Source organism: Myiozetetes cayanensis, unplaced genomic scaffold (assembly GCF_022539395.1).
Source record: "Myiozetetes cayanensis isolate MyiCay16 unplaced genomic scaffold, myiCay2020 scf27, whole genome shotgun sequence".
Lineage (NCBI taxonomy): Eukaryota > Metazoa > Chordata > Aves > Passeriformes > Tyrannidae > Myiozetetes > Myiozetetes cayanensis.
Window position 1 is genome coordinate 3,766,952 of NW_026087488.1, and position 21,740 is coordinate 3,788,691.

General features: G+C 45.0%; 1 protein-coding gene across 3 annotated transcripts in view; it reads right to left on the reverse strand.

The window, feature by feature from the left end:
* Window positions 1–3,717: 3,717 nt before the first annotated feature.
* Window positions 3,718–21,740, reverse strand: part of SPECC1 (sperm antigen with calponin homology and coiled-coil domains 1) — a 90,165-nt gene continuing 72,142 nt past the window's right edge. For all 3 annotated transcript variants that reach the window (XM_050322085.1, XM_050322084.1, XM_050322086.1), the window contains 3 exons: window positions 10,156–10,272; window positions 9,437–9,496; window positions 3,718–8,673 (listed from right to left, as the gene is read on the reverse strand). In XM_050322085.1, the coding sequence (XP_050178042.1) occupies window positions 8,584–8,673; window positions 9,437–9,496; window positions 10,156–10,272 (267 nt within the window). In that variant the 3' untranslated portion in view covers window positions 3,718–8,583. The remainder of the gene's footprint in view (window positions 8,674–9,436; window positions 9,497–10,155; window positions 10,273–21,740) is intronic.

Consider the following 21,740-nt stretch of genomic DNA (forward strand, 5'->3'; position numbering starts at 1 on the left):
ATTAAAAAGGAAGGATTTTGGCTGAGGGGATGCCAGGGTATGAGAACATCATTTTGAGGAAATTTTTCACTTACCTCTGTGCTTGATTTTATGTACGAACCAGCTTCTGTGATGAAAAGCCAAGTCCCTCTTCCAGCAGGGTTTGTAAAGGAAAGCTGCTGCTGTAAAGGAAAGCCCTGGCTGCAAGATTTCCCAGCAAGTCCTGGGCCCAGTGTCCCCTTTGCATTGGTGAAGCTGGTACAGCCAATTTCCCCCGAGAAATCAATAGCAAGTGTTGTGTTTCCAGGCCAACATCAGCAGGGGGAAGCCCCGGCGAAGCCGGACTGGCAGTGATGCCCTTTGCAATTCAAACAAGCCGGGATCGCTGCAGCGCTTGGTTCACAGCCGAGCTGCTCCCCGGGCAGAGCCTTCACACAAGTTCGTGCCCTCAGAAAGCCAACCTGCTAAGTGCCCTCTCCACTCCCAATCAACACTTCACAGCAACACCCAATCAACACTTCACAGCAACGAGAAGCGATTCTGCTCCCTGCCAAACCCTGGCAGCAGGGAAATGTGCTCTCACCCCGAGCCTTCAAAGCCTTCCTGCTTTGTGCAAAGATGTGACATTTGGAGCTCCAAATGACTGCAATGAGAGGACTTGAACTGCTGCAGCACAACTTCTCTGAATAGGGAATTATGCTCAAATTCGAGAGAAAAGCAAGATTTAATTCAACTACTTCAGCCTGCTTTCTCTGTGTGAGATAAGATCAGGATTTATAAATATCTGTTATTCCTATTACTGCGATGATCTGCAGCTATCAGAGGACATGGAGAGAAACCTGTGGTGTCCTAGGTCCCAGCTAGAGCTCTGAAAACCACCCCTGACCTCTAAAAGCCAGGCTCCTGTCACAGGCAGGGCCATGCAGGTCACTCAGGGGTTAAAGAGCAGCTTAGCTGTGGTGAAGGGAAACTGCAGAATACACACAAAAAATTCAAATCAGCCAATGCAGAGGCAGGACCAGCCTTCCTGTCCCCAGGCAGCTGCCAGCAAATACTGAATTTGCACTCAAAACCTGTTTGAACCCAAATATCATTATTACACAGCCCCTACTGTATTGCTGCAGCACAGAAATGGGATTTCTGTTTTGTCCAGGCTCTGTAAGTAGTGGCAAAAATAAACCTAGTGCTGTTAAAGCCCAAGAACTTTATTCATGTGGTTTCCATCCTTGCAAGGCTCTGTCAGAAACCCTCCTAGCTCAGTCCCTTTGAAAGCAGTGTCTAATCAGAGCTGAAGGGAAGAACCTGGCCTGCACTATCACATGGCATATTAATTATTATTAATATTACTAACCCCTCTGCAAGCTTCAGACAGAACTCTCCCTTCCCAGAACAGCTCTCCAGGGCCCTGGCAGTGCAATTGCTCTCCAGGGCTGAACTGTGCAGACATTATTTTTAATGCTTTGCTATTCAGACCCGTTGGGTTGCCTGGACTGGAACACTTGAGCAAGAGGCCACGCTCGTGGCTTTCCCTGTAGCTGCCCTGGCTGCAGTTTCAGTTTGGGCAAGGACAACAAGAAGATGTTTTGTAAGTGAAAAAAACCCCAAGCAGAGTCACGGTTGCAGCCTCACTTCCCAGGAGCTTGATCCTGTTGGGAGAAATGTTGGGAATGTCAGGACAAATCACTCACCTGGAGGAGTTCCTTGGCCTCCCTGATTAGAGCATGGGAGTGGGTTACCCTGAGAGAAAGGATGAGCTGACTGAGAAGATAAAACTTACAGGACATCAAGGTGGAACAAGGGTTTGAACTGCTATATATTCTTTTTTTCTAAGCCAGGAGAAGTGGTAACATGCACCTTTGCACAGAAGGTGCACAGCTGTCTGTGTGGAGCAGGTCAGGCTCCCACATTAATTCTCTTAATCTTGTTATTTTCTCTTTAACCAGCTTAAACTCCTGCTGTGTGGGCAAGGATGAAGCCTCAGTTATTGCTGTGTACTTAAGAAAGGACAGCAGTTCACTTTCTGGATATATGAATAATGTTTACCCACACTGGCATTTTACAGCTTCATTTTCTCCCTGCTCTGCTCAATAAACCCAGAGATTGCCCCCACCTGACTGTCATCTTCCCTGGGGGACACTGACTCCAGGGTCCTGCTACCCAGAGCTTGTGCCTGTAGTTTTCCAGCACTGAATTCTGAAATTCTCTACTTGTGAGATGTCACCCACCTGGTTCTGACCTTTGCAGCCCATCAGGTTTCCATCTGGAAGACTCTTTTATTCTCCTCGTGCTGCTTATGCTCCTCTCTGATCCCTTATGGCTTCTCTCTTTCACCAGGCAGGAAGGGAATCGTTCTTTCCATGCCAATCCACCTTCTCTAAGCATCAGGAGTCACTTGGCACTAAAAGCACCCTGAGCCACAAAGCAGCCCTGAATCCTGTCATCTCAGCCCATCTAAAACCACCCACAAATCATCCCCGGGAAACACTGGCCTCAGATTTCATTTTCAGCCTCTTGCTGAACCACTTGCAAACATATCCATGGATATGTGCATAGAGAATCCAGCTTTCCCCAACAAATAAATCAGAGCATCAGGAGTGTATTCTGAGGAGAGTTGAGACAGCAGAGGCCAAGAACATCCTTTAATGCCCAGCACTAAAAACCCAGGGCTGAAACACGATACTTGGGTGGGGAAAGGCAAAGTAGTTTGGATTATGCAAAGGAGAACTGTTTCACCTCCACAGCTGGACACAAAGACACCTGAGAGGCTTGAAGAGATTCCAATGACCACTTCCTTTATCAGCTTGTTTGCTTTGCTGACTCAGTGATTTGACTGCTCAGGTGTTGCCCCCACCTTCCTCAGACAAAAGCAGCCTCTGTGAAAGTGTTCTGGAATTTGATCTCAGCACCTTTGAGAGCTCTGCACAAAGACTGGATGGTGGCTGGAGCACAGCCTCCAGGGGACTGCCCTCCATGAAATCCCGTGGGATTCCAGTCCCTTGGGCCTGCAGGAGCTCAGGGATCCCTTTCTGTCACCGTGCTCATGCTGTGCTCACCCTCTGCTCCCTGTGTACCATCCTGCTGCTGCTGCCAGGTGGCTTGAGCTCTGTGAGCCGGAACTCATCTGCCTCCTCACTTACTGGTGACTCATTTTTACTCTTACTCGAGTCACATCCTTCCACTTTCTGACTGCTCTTTCCTAATCCTCTAGTCTTTTAAGAGCCTCTAGTGCAGAGACACACTGGTCTCTTCTGTGCCCTTTCCTTCCTCAGCACTCAGATGATTTCCTATTGTCTCTTCAGCACTACTTATTTCAGAAACTCAGAGATCTCTTGCACTCCTTTATCCCCAAAACAATCTTCTGAAAGCCATCCAAATGCATATAAATTAAAAAATGAAACACGATGTAGTTATGAAAAGAAGATTCTGAGCAAAATTTTCTTTGCTACCAGTGCAGGAGAATCAGTGAAACCACAGGTATCTTAAAAACTCTCCTGGGGGTTCTGCTTCCCAGCAGAATGAGGAAGAATCTGTTTTCATAGACTCAGAGAGTCCCAGAATGGTTTGGGCTGGAAGGGACCTTAAATATCATCCAGTTCCAACCCCATGCCCTGTACAGGGGCAGTTCCACTAGAGCAGGTTGCTCAGGGCCCTATTCAAACTGACCTTAACACTTCCAAGGATGGGAAGCACCTTCCATTTTGTGTTGTATGTAAGATAACTGAAACACTACAATGAACATCAGAAACAGAAAAAGATTTATTAGAAATATTACACGGATTTTTGCATCGTACATTTTAATAATGTTAATATTTAAATATTAGCATGTCCAAACCTGGCAATGCCTAGTATGTACATTCTAATGTGCTCTTTGTATAAATTAGGTTACCATGTAACATCTGTACCCAAGAAGGAAAGCTAAAACTGTCAGAGGTTGATTATCCCACGTGGCAAACTCAAGCCTGGACCAACAGTCAATAAAAACACTGTGTCCAGCACTGCCCAGAGGGACTTGGCACATGTGCAAGTCAAAAATGTAGAGACCATCAGCCGAGAAAAAGACGTGAACTGCAGCTCAGTGAGGAGCTGTTTCCGCACCGTGTCGGTGAGGGAGCGCAGATGGCACCGGCGTTGGCACAAACCAACAGCTGAGCATAGTACAAGTTATTGCTGGGTTTAAAGATGCCTTAATGCTCCATGCCCTGAGTCTTTTTTAGGCAATAGCCCTCTTGTGACAGGAAAATGCATCATCTCATCCCATACAGCCCCTGCCTGTGATCAGACGCACAGGGCTCAGCTTTGCCAACCGCTGGCCCTGCCAGATCCTTCCCGCTGGAATAGCCGGTACCCCCAGCACGGCAGGATGAGGGAGATATGGAAAAACCAACAAGCCCAGGCTCAGGAGGTCATTGCCAAGGAAGGGGGAAAAGCCAGGGAGGCAAAAGGGTAGATTCTGAAGGGTTGCAGGTCAGGAGCCAAACAAGGAAGAACCACCCGCTCTGCCTGCGAGCACTCACTGGGTCTGGCCAGAAAGCTCGCACAGAACTGAACTCACAAACCAAGATAAATCACAGAGAAAACCTGTAAAAAACAAACTTCAGACCACAAAAAGAAAGCTGCCAAAACTCCAAGGGGATGTGCACAAGCCAAAAATCCCTCTGCTTAGCACAGCTGCCTTGCTGCAGCACAGGAAGAACTGGGAAATCTTTGTCCCCTTTGCATTTCCGTGACTGTCACAGGCACAGGAAGGGGAACCCAGCAAAGGCAGCTGTGCTGTCACCCTTATCTTCTGAGATCCACCCCAGGCTGCACTCTGAGGAGTAATATTCCTTAAGCTGACAATCCATATGGATTCTCTGACGTCCTTTGCTGTCCACAAAGGCCCAGGTGTGTCTGTCCCACATTCCCTGCTCCTCACACGCTGGACTCTCACTCTACTCAGTCTCCCCATGTACTTTCTGAAACAGCTCTCCAGCCTTCCTAGAAAACCTTCTCAGAGGGCTGACTCTGGGCTGGCTCCTCCACACCTCTGTACCTTCCCAAGCCATGAAACAATCTGTACCTTCTATGTCTCACCCAAAATTCCAGGAGCCACTTTAATCTCCTTTCCTCTCTCTCTCTAAAGGCTACAGTACAACAGTCACACGCTGCAGTCAATATTCCTCCATGGAATGTCCCTGAAATCCCCATTCCAACCACCCTTCCCACGTGCTCATCCAAAATCAGCAGTCCAACAGAGTTCCCAAGTACACACCCAGGCACGTGCAGGTGCCTAAGAGTGAGGGTGTATTCAGGGAGACGTGGGAAGAGATTCCATCTGCCTGCACCAGGGAAAGATCCATTACTCCTAAGAGGCAAAGACAGAAAGGATTGAGGCAGTTTAGGCAAACTTACTGCTCCAACAGTGTCCGTGCTGCTGAACACCATCCACGTCATTCCATCCCATGTTCCACTCCAGGACATCTTCAGAGGATTCTCAAAATTTCTATAAAGAACTCTCCATAGCTTACCCTTGACTAAACTCCCTAAAATTTAAAGGCAGCTCGAAGGTTTGCATTTCGAATTTGAGATGTCCGACAAAGGCCTGTAGATTCTGAAAATCAGGCTGGTCTGCAGCACCTTGTGTAGGACAAATTTAAATTCATATTGAAATTTTAAGGCAGCATGAAAAAAACAACAACAGTAATCTGTGAAAATGCAAGTCTAGAAATGTAATTTTGCAAAGTTCAAAGGGAAGAAAAATACATAACATTGTAACAGAAAAATGATCTGGAAAACCATCTCTCAATCTCAAAGCATCAGCTTTTCAAAATGAGATTTTTTCAGGTTTGAGGACTGAACAGCAACGTTGAACAAAAGGTGAAACTGAGCATCTTTTTCCCTGTTACAGCTCTGTGCTTTAACTCCTGTAAAAAAATTTCAGAACATACCATCAGAATTGGGTAGAATTAGTGGTTGGTCCGTGCTACTGGGGGGGCACAGAGAACAAACTGCAAGGAGACGACAGAAACTTTTCTTTGCCCAAGTCATTTGGGGGAAAAGAAAAGCTTTCAGATGCCACAGAATGGTCTGGAAGGTTGGAGTGAGCCTTGGAGACACAGATGAGTGTTAGGACAGCGCTCGGAGCAAAGGATGCTGACACAGGGATAAGACACATTCCGTGTGCACTGAGTCACTCGGGACACACTCCCAGTGACCACAGGGTTAAGATTATCCTTCTTTTTACATCAAGTGGAGCCCTCTGACTTGGAAATGTTTACCAGAGGCTGGGAATTAAAACAGTTTTTCTCATCCCTGCAAGTGCCTGATCCAAAGCCCACTGAGGAATATGGAATTTTCTGTGCTGACTCCAGCACGGCTCTGAACTGCAGCCCGCTGGAGAGAATTGGGATCCCTGCCAGGAGACACCTCCAGGGAAAAGAGCTGCTGCATCCACGAGGCAGTGGAGCTCTGCAGTGTGACTGCCTGGCTAAATGAACTCCACTCAGCAGAGTTCTCCTCTTCCACCTTATCCCACAGGAGGAGACCTGTATCTGGGAACACGGAGGGCAGCTCATCCCAGGTTCTCTGCTCTGGGATGCCAGAGCGTGTGCTGAGAAATCCTGGAGAGTTAATTCCATCTGGAAAGCAGTCTCTTGCAAAGATCTAACTCTGGCCAGCATTCACAACTGCTTTCTCACAGCATAGGATGACACCAAGCGTGCAAGGGCACCCTGAGGGGGTGCCACTGTCCCCTGCCATCACACAGGCTCTCAAAAGATTGGAATCAGACTTTCCCACAGAATAAATGTCAGACTAAAACCAAGAGCAAGTGATGCTTTTCTCCTTCTGCAGAACAGGCACACACGTCCTTTCTGCTCAATACACTCACTGGCCTTGGGCTCTGCCATCTATCCCTGAATCCAGCATTTTGCTGTGAGAAAACCAAAGTCTGAACTAGGTTGTTTACTAATTAAATAGTATTAAAAAAATAAAATCAAACAACAAAGCACTGTAGGGAAACCAGAGGTTGAGATCAGCCACCTGCAAAGCCCCAGAAACCCCAAACCCAAGTTTCTTCTGTGAAATCTCATTTCTATTCCATGAGCCTTTTTTCAGGAGTTAGGAGCAGTGAGTACCATTTTTTTTTTTGTAAGAGAGAAACAACCCCTTGCTCCCTAAGACTAATGCTCACAAAGCATCAGGTCTGGTCACAGGGTCAAACACAGTAACTAAACACCAACTTCCTCCTACCAGCACAGCCTGGAGCAGCCAGGCCAGCCTTCTGCCAGATCCTGCACATGGATGCTCTCCCAAACCTGCTCCAGGAACACATCAGGCGGCCTGTTTGATCCTGCCATCCTCGGAGACAAACAGAAAAAATTCACTTCACGAGGTGAAACAAGAGAAACAGTGAAATGGAACTGAACAGCACCTTTCAGACATTCTGCTAACAGTATTAGCGAGGTGGAAAGCTGCTCGCTGGCGCCTCGTGTCCATCACACAGAGACGGCTTCCAGTTACATCCTTCGTAATTTGTGGAGTGAAGTTGCAACTTCCATTGGTACTAATATATCACTGTGATCATTTACAGGGTAACATCACTTCCAAGCATGTAACAGTGCCCTGTGGACTGTATTTTATTGGACAGGGCACAGGCTGTCTCTAGATTCATGACTCTGTGCAGCAATTACGCATCTGTGCTGACTAGACAGGAGCAACACAGAAAAAAAGGAAGTTACTCCACTCAATCCACAAAAAACATGAACTACTGAGATGTCACTGTATTGCTCAGAGTCATCACCTGATTACTGGCACCTTCCAGGCTAAAGCTATGAAACTGCATTTGCAACATTCCTGTGATAACTGTGCCTGCACAGTCAGCTGGGAAACCGAGCTCTGGCTTCCCGGAGGAATCAAGTAACAAAGTTGTCGTAGTAAATCTATTTTTCCTCAAAGAGATTACTTCTGTTTGAGCTGAAATGAAGTCCCTGCACCTAACAGGATCTTTTAGAGTTCTTTCACTAACTGGTGATGGAACAGAGGGTCACAAATGGTCCTGTTATTGTCCTGCTGATGACACTACAAGGAGCAAACTAGTGCAGTTATTGGGTGAGGTGTGTGAGTAGCTCAGGTTAAGGTTCTACACACTTAGTGCATCTGTCATGGCGTTCTAGAAAACACATGGAGACAAGAAAACAACATGTATTTGGGATGAGTTAAGCATGTTTTGGCAAGAAGAGCATTTTTGTGAGCTTTCTGCATTAATATTAATCTCCCAGCCTCCCTTGAGTGCCAGCACAGAACTTCACTTTTGTAGGTCTCCTGTCGAGGCAAACATTGTTAGCCCAAGGGAATCTCCAGAAATATCCCAAGTGTATACTCAGAAATGCTTTGCAATTTCCACGTGGCAACAAAATTACAGATGAATTTGGCTTGTAAAGATGGACAACAGGTATTTATTTGGTTGCAGTCCCAGATGTAATCGAAGTTACGGAAGAGCTTTCTTTCCAACTAAGAGCTTCGGTTGGCTGTGGAAGAGGAGCAAGCGGGTTTTTAAAGTGATCGAGTGCATCTGTAGCATTCTTTGTTCTCTTCCCCACTTCTGTCCAGCTCTTGCTCTGCACCTCAGGTCTCAAAGTACTTGTAAATCTGGGCGACGTACTGCATCACGCTCTGCCAGTCCGGCCGGTCCGTGTACATCATCTCGCTGAGCTCCTGCACAGGACACACAGAGCAGAGCTCAGCCAGGCACCACCAGGGTCCCCTGAGGAGCTGAGGCCACTGAACACTCCTCCTTCCACCCCAGAGCTCCGTAAAGCCACACACATTGCAATGATCTACGGGCCAAGTGCAATTCGAAACTCGTTAACAAACTGGTTAAACAACCCCACACAGCCTACAGTCTGCAAAGACTCCTTCCATCTGCAAAGACCAATTCTCTGTGTAACTTCACTTGCAACTTCATTTATAACTTCATTTAAGTTGCTGCCTCTTTGCATGCCTTTGCTTCTGCATTTAGCTCATGAACCCCATAATATTTTTCCCTTCGTATTGAACTTATCTCGCCCTTGCCATATTGTTGATTTTGGAAAAGGCTTTTTGAACAGTTAAAAAGCAAATTATCTTTCTGTCTCTTCAAACACAAAAGCAAAAGGAAACAAAATGCTCTAACAGGGAGTCTGCCCATGAAAATATGAATAATCTGGAGTTGGCATCCCAGAGGAGGACATAATCAATACCCTCTTTTCAATACTAGATGACCTTCATAAGTTCCTTCAAATTATATTAATTCTGTGATTCTTCAAGTTCTTTCTGGAAGTTTTCCTAACACTGTGAGCTTTCAGATGATGATGGCACAAGCCTTCCCCAGCACTATGTGAACACTTTCAGTGCAAGGGCACAGAGTGGCCACATGGCAACAAAGGCACTGGAACAGCACATGAAGCAAATCCTCCCTTGCTAAAACAAGGTCACTCACCAGACTGGGTTTGATGCCCACACTTTCAGCAGCTTGAAATGCTAATAGCAGATTTCTCTTCTGTAAAAATAAAAGTTCAAAAGGATTGACACCAAGGTATGATTCCTGAACCCTTCCTTGCATCTGGGTAATCAGTTAGTTCAAATGAGCAGGTATATTTGAAGACTGTAAACCACTTGATTCCACACTTGCACACAGACACTTTTTTGGATTAGCAAGGCACACTCACAAGTTCTTTGTCTTTGAATAGCTCATCTACTTTTGCCCAAGCTACATCCCTCTGTTTTTTACAAAATGGTTCTTGTGAACTGATAACTTGGAAAAAAAACCCCACTGAGCTTCTGTCTTTATTATGAGTGACAGGTTTCTGCAGAGGTGTTGACTAATGGAAGGCATTCCTCTATGTAGTATAATTCTTGTTGTAACAGGTGCTAACTGTCTGAGGCAAATCCAGATTCCTCCCCTTTGTGAGGATCCAGACTGGTGATCCAGCATGTGGAATGTGTGCTGCTACCTCAGGAGTCCAGCAATGCTTTAGCCTTCCAGAAGGGATGCTGCCCACAGCACTCGCTGCATTCAGCCAACCTCTCACTGGCTCTTTATCCAGCAGTCCCTGCTTTTCCCTCTGGGAACTCACTGCTGGTTTCCTTCCCCTTTTCATCCATTCCATGCACCGTGAATTCTGCAAACACTGCAGGAGCAGCCACAACACAACTTACCTTGTCCTGGCTGTTGAGCTCCTGGTAAGGAATATGTGCAGGCAAATAGGTGTGCAGGAGAGCACAGAAGGCCAGCCCATCACTCCAGCTGCTGCTGAAGTTGGTAATATCAATATTCTGTAAGACAAAACACAAACCAGCCCTGAGCAGTGCTACAAAAAACCTCCAAACTGTAGATTTTATGCAGTCATGGAACAAAAGCCCCAGAGCTGAGCTAGGAAAATCTGTAGTGACACTCCCACCACTGCCAGCTCCAAAAGGAGGGAGGTGAAAAAGAAACATTTGGCAAGAAATAGTCTTAGTACAGTTGCAAGTTTAAATGGTTAAAAAAAAAACCATCTTCCTTCCCCTTGTTTCTGGACAGTGGGTGACAGCTGAAGTCCACAGTGTGGATTACAGTGATTACAGAAACAGAAAATGGTATTTTAAAGTCAGCCCATCTGGAGAGAGAGCCCCTTTAAAACACAAAGACTTCCAGGAGTACAGAGTGCACTCAGGGTTCTTCACAGGGACTCTCTCAAGAGGCACAGCTGCACTGAGAACAGGCTGGTGGCCCAGTCCTGCTCCTGTGAACAAGGTGACCTTTCCAATGCTCCTGTGGGCACTGACTGGCCATACCAGCACACTAAGGAATTCTCAGGGCCAAGTTTTGCTGCTGTAGCAGCAGCTGTGGTCCCAAACACCAGCTAAAAACAAAACAGTGAACTAAGTGATACAACTGCTGGAGTGGGGAGGCTCCAGGACACGGTGGAACCGCCCCATCTCTCACCCCATGGCAGGTGTGGAGCCACCCCCCAATCGTTCCCACCAGCCACATCATCCTGTGTGCTGCACCTCAGTTCAGGCAACCTGCCACTTCACTTTTCCTTAGCTGGTTTGTGGTTTCTCTCAAGATTCCCCCAAAGGCAAGGCTTTCACTGCATCTCTCACACAATAGCTAATGCAGACACACGAAAACCCAGACAGGAATTATTTTAGCATGTGCTCTTTGCTTATGATGATTAGTTGTCTCCAACCTGGACTTTGTCCAGTCAGACAGGATTTCAAATTAGCAATAAATGTCCATAACCAAACATGACTCAAATTGAAGCAGTGCAGAGTATTTCAGGCCGGAATATCTGGCTGTAATAAATCTACAAACCTAAAGGGCTCCGAAAGCAGCCAACACCACCACACTGCACCAGCCAACCACGCTGTGCTAGGCCCTACTAACATCTGTCAGTGGAGATAAAAGGAAAATGAGGCACTGCCTGAACACCACCATAAGAAAAAAATGATTTTGCTCTGAAAGCTGCCTGGGCTTTGCCTGTTCCATAAAGTCGCTCCGTGGAAGCCCAATTCGTGTATATGGGATTGGCAGAAGTTGGATTACTCTGCTTTCTTGAAGTTTCAGACAAGTTCCTTTCTATTTATCAATCTGCAGTTAGTGGGAAAGGACTCACTGCCAAGTTACAGAAGTGTTTTTACTGAGGCCAGTATGTTTTATCAGCAAATAGCCTATCATCAAATGCCAATATTCTCATTTTATAGTGTATGATAGAAATGGAAAATGGAGGTCGTTCCTCCTCTCTGCCAAAGGCCATGGAAACAGGAACAAACAAAGCCTTAGCTGAGCAACAGGACTAGACAAAGAGGCAAGTCTTGTTTGTGTGGGAACATTATATCTATCCTTGTTTTTATGATGCTATTACGAGACACGTGAGATCCCAAACTGCTCCTTCCTACAGTATTTCACTATCCCAGCATCAGTTTGATAATTTTACTCCTCTTTGTAGTTTTAACTATAATAAAAAATGTTCTCCTCCTCCCATCTACCAGTATGTACAGGTAAGAAGCACTAATGTCTACAACAATCAGAAGTAAGTTCAAAAACTCTCACATCCTCAACACCACTGTCCAGCCAGTCAGCTTCAGTAACTCTTGGATCCAAGTCTTGCAAACAAGCAAAAGTTCAAGGATGGGGTTCTGCTGACCATATTCAAACCACAGATGGAATCTACTGCAAAGTGGTATGCCATGACCAACAGAGAAAACCAACTCAAATCCGAATTTTTGTCCTAAATGCAAACCCCAAACGAATGTTCAAAGATTCAGCTCAACTGTTCAGTTCAGAGTGCACAAGCAAACACTTAGACACACTCAAAACCACTTAGTTCCACTTTTACCTCCAACAAGCATCAAAGAAGTTTGGTTATTTTCCTCTAAACAAATGCATTTCCACTTGATACATGGTATGAACTCTTCTGTGGCATTTCATCTTGGCTTCTGTGTTAACCAGTTTTGAATTTGGGATATAAGGACATGGTAAATGGAAAGTGATCCGTGTTTTGCTACACTGCAGCTTTATTTGTAATACCTCCTCCACTACACCACACCGAGAGGAATTAAGTCAAAATAGAGACAACTCTGATTTCTCGGAAGATCTCTGGCTCCCCTGAAGCCATTTGGGAAAGAAAAAAAAAAAGGAAAACAATTTAGGGAATGAACACCTCGGAAACTATTCACTTCTCTTGATTGTTTTGGCAGCAGAACCTGTCTCAGTCTCTCTGCCCCACCTCTCTGCTCCTCAACACACAGCCCATGAGTATGTGGGAGCTATTTGTGTTGATGCTGTTGATGCACAGTCCCAAACTGCAGCATGGACAGCTTGGTGATTTCTGTCTCCCAGGGTGTTTACAGCACAACCCCCACCCCAAGGTCTGAAAAACTGCATGTGGCTCCTCAGGAGAGCCCTGGGAGTTAACCTAGAAAGGATGGCACCACTTAGGAGGAAGATGCAGAATGAGCATAAGATCAGACTGAGCTTTAGCACAAAAAATTTGCCACTGTATCATCCCAGAACACCTCGTGGTCACTGGCACTCCAATGTTTTCAGCACACCATCAGTGGATCCACACTGCTAAAGACACCTGCAGTGCCACTTGTCAGTGAAAACAGGTCATTCTCTTCAAATGAAAGCTCATCAGCTGCTACACATCCACTGGGAATATGAAGAGACCTGGGATCTGGAAGCACAGCTATCAAAGTATGGTTTGTCTCTAGGAACACTAAAGTACCTGACATTTAAAAGGCAAAATTAAATAAAAAAAAAAAAAAAAAAAAAAAAAGAAGTAAAAATCCAGGCAATGTTATTGAGAGAGCAAATGTATTATCTATGATATCAGTGGCAGGCCAAGTCTAAAAGACACTCAACACCTGCAAGTGATTGACCTCAGCCCCCTGCCCTGGGAAGGGGACCTTGGCTTGCAGATAACAGAGAGCTCTGAGAGCCACAGCAAAGACACACAGGGAAACCTGTGTGATCTGTTCTCACTAAAAACAACTTCTTGTTTATCTGAAAAAAGCACCACCCCATTAGGTTTCACGAGATTTTCGACTCCAAGCAAAAAGCACCAATGACATCACACGCTCTTCATTGCAGGCTGAGTACGTTAAAATACTGACAGAAGATATTCCCACTGTGCAGATGTTGCTGTGCCCGCAGCAATGGCTCTCTGAGTCAGAATCTTCTCTCTAGCACCCAGAATTATCGATTATAGACATGAATCAGCTTGAAGATAGCCTGGAACTGTGTGGAAGGAAGCCTGCAACAAATACGACCTGAGCATCACTCCTCCCACCCCCTCCTCAGTGTTGGACAGACCCTCCTGCCTCTCCCAAGCCATGGGTATGGAATGGAACACCAGGAACATGCCAGAGTGGCTGATTATGGAGGTTCAGCCCATAGAGAATACAAATTTACGTACTGAAGACACAACAGGTTAAAGTAAATACACTGAACAAGTCAAAGCCTTGTTTTTAAAAGCAGCTCCCCCTTTAAGAGGCTCAGCTTTCTGCTGCCCTTCCAGCTCATCCCTGCCCAGAGCCACATCTCCTCACAGGCCAAGTCCTGAACAGCTCAGTGTTTTCACCTGGTTATATTTAAACACACATGTCTGAACAGGAACCTCCTCCTCGTGAGCCCCATCCCTGCACATCTGAACCCTGACCTTCCTAACGTAAAATGGATCGAGGCACTTTGAAAGGCAACCTCCAAAGATGACCCAAACCTGCCCATCTTTAACAACAGCTGCATGAAACTGCCAATCTAATTTGATTTATTGCACCCTAAGTGGTTGGGGCCATGTCAGGCAAAGCAGTTCTATCAGAGGAAGTGTACAAGCTTCAGGCTCTGACCAGGCAAGTTCTGAACACTTCCTAAGAAGCAAGAGGAGTGAAGAATGGCTCCTTTTAGCATGATCAACCTCCTGAGCAAACAAAACACTCCAGTTCAGCTGAAACGCTCCAGCAAAGATACGAAACATTTGGGCAATCTACTGGAAACAGGGGTGAATGAGAAGTGTGGTCAGATCCAGTTAACACGGATGAAAGGCATAAATGCCTGAAATTAAAGGCTGCCTGGATTCTTCTGTAATTACAGGGTGCGCCCAGATGACTTGGACAATTGCACACAGCTATTTTCAATGGGGAGCTGCAAGTCTGAAGTGATTTACATATCACATTTAGTCAATCTACTACCAGAAACCTTTCTGAATTCTCTTACAAATCTTTTTCTGTTAAGTGGAACACACAATAAAGTAATGCCTTTTGATTTAAAAAATAAAATAAAAAAATCCAGAATAACTTGAGGAACAGCAATACTGTGTATTGTATAGAGACTAAGTGGGTAGCCAAGACTGGGAAGGAAGCCAAATGACCTTCTACCCTCCAGGCTGTATTAATATCCCTGGTTCAAATGGTTCAGGCAACTGCAGTCTCCATAAGAATTGTTTTAACCTTTCTTAGAAACAGCAAGTTTCAGTCCCATAATCCATATTTCCAATGCTTCTCCCAGCATGCCAGTCAGCCGAGCATCTTATTGCTGGTGACACAAGTATGGAATAACAGAGCTCAGATAACAAAATGCTCTCTGAAGATGCTGTTAAACCATGCAATAACAGCACTGTGAGCTGATAAGGAACTGGTGCCAGCTCCTTAAAAGTTCTCTCATTTACTTTTTATAAAGAATCCCTACTTCCCATCACATTCCTGGGTTCTGTTTGCTCCACTGCTGCCACAGGTGTTGCCTCAGGTTTACCATTTAACATTTGCTTGAGTAAGTGTGAATTAATGAGCCTTTTAGCAAAGACAAGACATTACAGGGTTTATGGCTATATTTTTCTGCAAAAGCATCAAACATCAATTTGCTAAAGTAGTCACTTAGAGCAGGGACATTTAAAAAGAAGAAATTTAACAATTTAACTCCTGTTCAGATGCATCTTACACAAAGATGTTTCAGCTCCCAACTATTTTAGTCTCAAAAGCAGGAGAAGATACCAAAAAGTCAGGCAGGTCCAATTTTCTTGATTACTTTTCCTAGTTGAGGCAGACTAGTAAAAACAGGTGGAATGATGCTCCCTAAAGTTCTGTGCTCAAAACAAGCTCATCTGAACAGGAGCTGTCCCAGAGACATCATTCAGAGTAGATTGCAAAGCCATTCTCAAATGATCTGGGCACTCTTCCAGTTCAGCTTCGTGAGGTACTGAGGAGGGCCAGGATTCTGATCATAAAAGAGAGGTGGTGCTGAAACAAAGTTTTCATAAGAATAAAAACATGAAAGCAGTAGGAAATGGCAGACATTTAAGGTGATAGTGATAAAGTCATTCTGTACCCTCCCATTTCCTCTGCCTGCAAGGTGAGTTACTCCTGACACTGAAACCATCCCTGCAACCCTACAATGAGAGACCTCCCTTAAATGACCCAAACAGTCCCTATCTTTGCCCTTCAGGTCTATTGCTCCCAGGACTGTGTGTGGACTGGCAAGTGTCACTGCACTTTTGGTCATGTTTTTCGGGTTCTGTTTACATTTCAATATATAAAAACTGACTTCTTATAATGAAAAGAAATTCTGGTGCACAAGGGCTGAGAGCAGCTGCTGGCACAGCGCACACAACACACAGTGAACGTACCTGAACCTTTCCTAGCAAATAATAGGAGTTGTTTTTTGAGTGCAAATAACCCCATGACAACATCTTCATTACTTCAAAGGTCTCACTAGAGGCTGGTGAAGTTACACATTCCTTATTTTGGATCTTGGTTTATATTGCTTTGCACAGGAGAGGGAGAAGATGTAGAAAGCAGCAGGAGGTGGCTGTTTGCTACACAAACACACAGGGCCAACCAAGCAAGAGCTGCTCCAAACAGAAGCAATTTTATCAATGTCTCCAGGTCACTTCAGAGATGAGGTAATGGTGACAAAAGATACTTATCAAGTGTGACTGGTACTTGTGTAATTTAAACCACTGTCATGTTCTATGAGAGGGCCAAGTAAGTGTTAGTTCTGTCTGGAGAGGTAGAAGTGGATTACACAGCAAGACCAGGGACTAAGAAATTCTCCCAGTTGTAGTAATCCCTGCTCTGCACTTCTCTTCAGGCTAAATCACCCTTGTTCAGTGCTCACTTGCTGAAAAGCCAACTCCCTGCTTGCCACACAGCTCACATTTCCATCAGCTCCCTCACCCACTCCTACAACTGACACCACTGGTGAGTGCCACAGAGAAACAGTCTGGGCTGTGCTCCCTCGTCCCCAGGGCTGCAGGAGTGAAGATGCAGCTCCAAGGACAACACAGATACTCTGGGGAAGGGGGGAGGGAGAGAAAGGGAGGAATTAGCTCCACTCTGTGTCCAAGACAGCAGCACAGCTACTTCCTGCCTGGAGCCCTGGTGCAGAATTGCTAATGACCACACTGGCTGCTCCCACAGCTCTTTCTAATTATCTGCATTGGGAGGGCAGAGATTAGGCATGTGCTGGAATTCCTGGGCAGAGGGGCAGGCTGCAGACTGCAGCAGGCTCACGGCAAAGGATGGAAACAAGGTGGGGAGAGGTCCCAAAAACAGAGGTTAGGGATGGAGCAGGCAGCAGGGCTCAGCTGTCTCCCAGTTAAACTCCCAGGCTGGAGCTGTTCCAGGGGGTGCCCAATCAATTCAGGGTTTTCACTGATTGTCAGTGCAGCCAGGCAACACAAGGAAAGCGTCTTGGACTTTGGGATGGAGAGAATGTAAATGCTATTTTTAAAATTACCCAGCAGGATAGAAAGTTATGCATGAGAGAGCTGCATGGGCGTCTGCTTTACCCCTCCAATCAAGACACTTGTATTTGTTTACAGGATAAAGCCCTTTATGTGAAAAAGGGTTGGCTCAAGCTATTTGGCTGCACTGGAGAAGCACGTTCAGGCACTGGCATCACTGAGAACGGGGTCTGCACACTGGTAATCAACCTGATTATTCCCAACATGGCATGATTCTGGCTGCTGCATTTATTTTCCAGACCCAAGCTCTGGGTCCAGCTGGGACAGACAGAGAAATGGCATGTACACATTCAGCTATAAGTATTTTTTTTACTTAGGAAAAGAAAACATTTATTCTGAGGGGAAAAAAAAATTGGGAATATCTTGAAATTTTCAGCCTGTATTTTCGTGAATTAAAACATTCTCCAGATTGACCTTTTTATCAGAGCATCTTTCCAAATATTAATAAACTTATCATGATCCAATTATATGGTTCTATGATCTGGTTTTTCACCAATGGGGAAAGCAAGGCAATGCTATAAGGTAAGACTACCAAGGTCACAAAGATGGTCCACAGAAGACTTGGGAGCAAAATTCCTGACCAATGGATTGTCAATTTTTATTAAAACACTGGACAAACTCTCCTGTCTCAACAGCTATTACCAAAACTCCTTTCAGCTTTTGTAGAGACGGGAAAAGTCAACATCCTCCTCTTCCTCGAAGATCAGAGGAACACAGAGACAGCCAGGAATTTCTCAGAAACTCAAAGAATAGGCTAACAACTTCCTGGGAAAAACCCACTGCTCGTGTATCCTACTCCTAAATGTCAGAATGAGTGGTGAGGAGAGGCAGAGCTGTGAGCAGGCACGAGCAGCCTCTGGGAGCAGAAGGGCTCTGCTGGCACCGGCACTGGAGGGGACGTGTCCTGTGCCAGGGCTGAACCTCGGGCAGCTCAGGGTGAGTCAGGGCTTTTTCCTGCTTGCTCAGCAGGCTCTGGCTGACCCCAGCATGCAGGTTGGTGGGGCAGAGGGGAAATTAGATAGAAACCTGGTCAGTTTAGACAGGAGATGATTGATACAATTTGGGAGTGTACTGAAACAGCTTTAGGCTACACAGTCACGAAAAGCCACGTAAAAAAGGGTAAGAGAATCACTGCCATACCCAAGTGTACATCTGCTGATTAAGAAACAACTGGGTTCTTTTCTCTGTTTCCTCAGGACAGTGCACAGCTGTGCTGGGATTCCCAAGGATTTCAAACTAAGCTCCATTATATTGGTGTCAAGGGAAGTGTTTGACTGAGCCAAGACCCAGGAATTATATTCTGCCCAGGATCAGAGGGGTTTGAGCCATTCAGTTCTAAATCTGGTAAAGAATCAGCTTTGCTAGAACTGCCTGCCTGAGCACCAACCCTGAGGACTGTGGTAGCATTTATTTGTAGACATATATATATATATATATATATTATTTACATAGCTCTGTTCACTCTCTGTGGTCCAGGATGATGCATAACTCAAGTTCAGAGTGAGGCAAAGTGCTCAGCTGACACTTGAAAAAAGATTAATGCTTAAGTAGACAATTAATGTCAATAACTCACACTGATGACGTACAAAGAAGTAAAACTGACTTCTTGTTTCTAAATATAGCCCTCAGTTTCCGGAATAAGGAAGAAACCTTCAGAGAGGGACATGTTAAGGTACAACTGTCCATGAAGGAGTTTTTGAATGTTCTCTAAAGCAGGTCCTCACAAAGTGCAGCCCCAGGAAAACACCTGCAAACCAGTCAAAAAAGTAGCAGGAAAAGCAGGGGATAACAACATGGAAGAGAGCATGAGAACAAGGAGGTCAGGGAGGAAATACTGTCTAGCATAAAAAGAAAAGGAATGTGAATTCCTGTGAGAGAAAGAAAGCCACAAATTCGTAAACAAAAAGCTAGTATTAGTCTGAGTTTAAACTGAACACAAAAGGATAAAGAGCTTTATATTATATCCACTGCCAAACCACTAGTCAACCAGTCTCTTGCTATAATTACTTGATAAACAGCAAATACTGCAACAACTTTATTTTTCTCTCCTTTTGTATCTTTGCTCAATGAAGAGCTGCCTTCAGCCATAACCTGGTGTACTGACACTGCCACAGCCAGGGAGGTGTTGTAATGCAGTGGCTTGAATGCACAGGTCAAGAATATATGAAATATAAACATCTTCAGAGGTATAGCTGCCGTTTCCCTTTGTCACTCCTAGAACATTCCTCATCTCCTCCTGTTTAGCATTGCTCTACTTAGGACAGCCACACAGACAGCTTTATGGTAAGAGATGGTGGTTCTTCAACAAGTGGATCCCAAATGGGACCTGTTAAACCAAGCCTAACTCGGATAAAAAGAATAACCACAATTATGCACTGGTGAAAAGAGCCAGTTTCAGATCCTCTTTGCACAGGATGGGTGTGTAGTGGTTGCAAAGAACAGGAAAATAGTTCTTTTAAGCAAACCATATTCATTAAGGTGGCAGCAATTTCCCTGCCCTCTCTGGAGAGAGTTATGTGTGGCAGAAACAATAACCCTCCATCCTAATGATCACGGGTTAAGTGCCTCTTGAAGTTCTGTGTTTTCACAACACATCTGTGGATGGCAATAGACTTAATCTAGAGAGGTTTGGCCCCCTGACAAATGGTCTCCACAGAGAGCAAACAGAATCAGGGCACTTAAATAACACCACAGTCACTAATGACATGATTATGGAAGGTGATAATGCAACAAGAATGACTCTCAGCAGCTTCCAGGAGTTACAACTGGTAGGAACTGAGACTGTTAGTTAGAAAAGAGGCACCCAACTCCTCCTTCACACTGCTGCTGTGATGCATCATCTTTTTAAATAGACCAAAAAAAACCACAAGACAACAGAGAAAAAAGCTATTTTAACATAAATAGCTTACTCTCAGCAGGCTGTGTGGTTCAAAGGACTTGTGGTAAATGAGTTTCAGAGCCACAAAAGCAGTTCTCAAGTCTGGTCACCTCATCCCCCTACACTGTACACCATGATGTCAACGAATTCAGAAAGGCAGAAGGAACAGTCTGTGTATGGCTGGCAAAAGGATCCTGTGCCAGTGCACAGCTCTTATAGGGAACCATAAATTACATTACATTACATTAAGGTTAGGGGGTTTTAAGCTGGAAATTTTCCACGAGGAAGTTTTGCACCAAGACACTGAGCCCAAAGCGTGATCTCACTGCAATTCTTTTTACTGCTGAGATTTTAGCACCCCCCAGCATAGTTATTCAGAATCAATGGCTAAAATGCCAGGTAACATCCATCTATGCATCAAAACTTGACAACTGAAACAATATGACCCATCATGCCCCACTTTATGCAATCCCACTTTCATATTCTTTCCTCCTCATCATTAAACTGAACTTCCACTTTATTTTCATTCTAGTGATTCTGTTTTCATGTTCTAAATACTCTCCCTCCTTGGTGTTCATGTCTGTTTGATATCAAATCACTGTTTAAACAGGGATCTTAGGACTGACACAGCACACAACAGAAACAGAGATGCTTTCATGCTTCCCCTCAGTTACTGTAAACTCATACAATTTCTTTTTTTAAAAAACAAACAAAAGCCTCCAGGCCACTACTAATTTGTGCTGCACTTCTCTCAACTCCCCCCAGTGTCCCTGTTTTGTTTTATGAGATTGCCTCCTGGGGAACATACTGAAGTTCAAAGCCAGGGAATGTTCCCACTGTAGCCCATGCAAGGATAGTTTATGGTTGGATTCAATCCTAAAGATCTTTTCCAAACTAAGTGATTCTATGATACATGCCAAGAGCAGGATGCCAATTTCTATCTATAAGTTTTGTATGGATTAAAGCATTTTAAAAGTGCAGTCTTGTGTGCTGGTCCCTAGGTCTTATCCCCAGATACCGTCCTAGGTCACTAATCCAACTTTCCTCAGGGAATCTGGGACATGGGGAGTAGTTGCTGCTGAGAACATCAGTTATTTTAATCCACTTCGCTCATACTGTTTCATGAAATCATAATTTAAACAGAAAGGGATCTCCCTCTTTCTCCCCAGCTCAGATGGGGAACTGTTATCACACATTTTGCCACTGAAAACAGAAGTTAGGCAGCCAAGGAGCTTTTTATTTTTACTCTCTCACTCTACTGTGACAGGGCTGAAAACAGTTTGCATCCAAAGTTCTCTGTGTTTCTGGGCTTCAGGTTAGAAACTACATGACAGATTATCCTGGAATCTGCACAGCTGATGCCTCACAGACAGGGATATTATCTGTGGAAAAGAAGTCATGCACGTCATCAGGGTTCTGCTCCGTGGGGTCCATTACCTCATTCCCACCCTTGCAGGGGCTGAGGCAGGAAGGAGGATGACGTTCTTCACTCCATTCCAGTTCTTGTACTCGAGAATGATAAAAACTCCCTGTGGAGCTTAACATCAGCCTTATTGTGAGAGTGCAAGGGTCTGGGAAAGGCAAGTTCAAGAGGAGTTAGGGAATGCACTGCAAAGAGTGCAATGGGAACGAGAATCTGA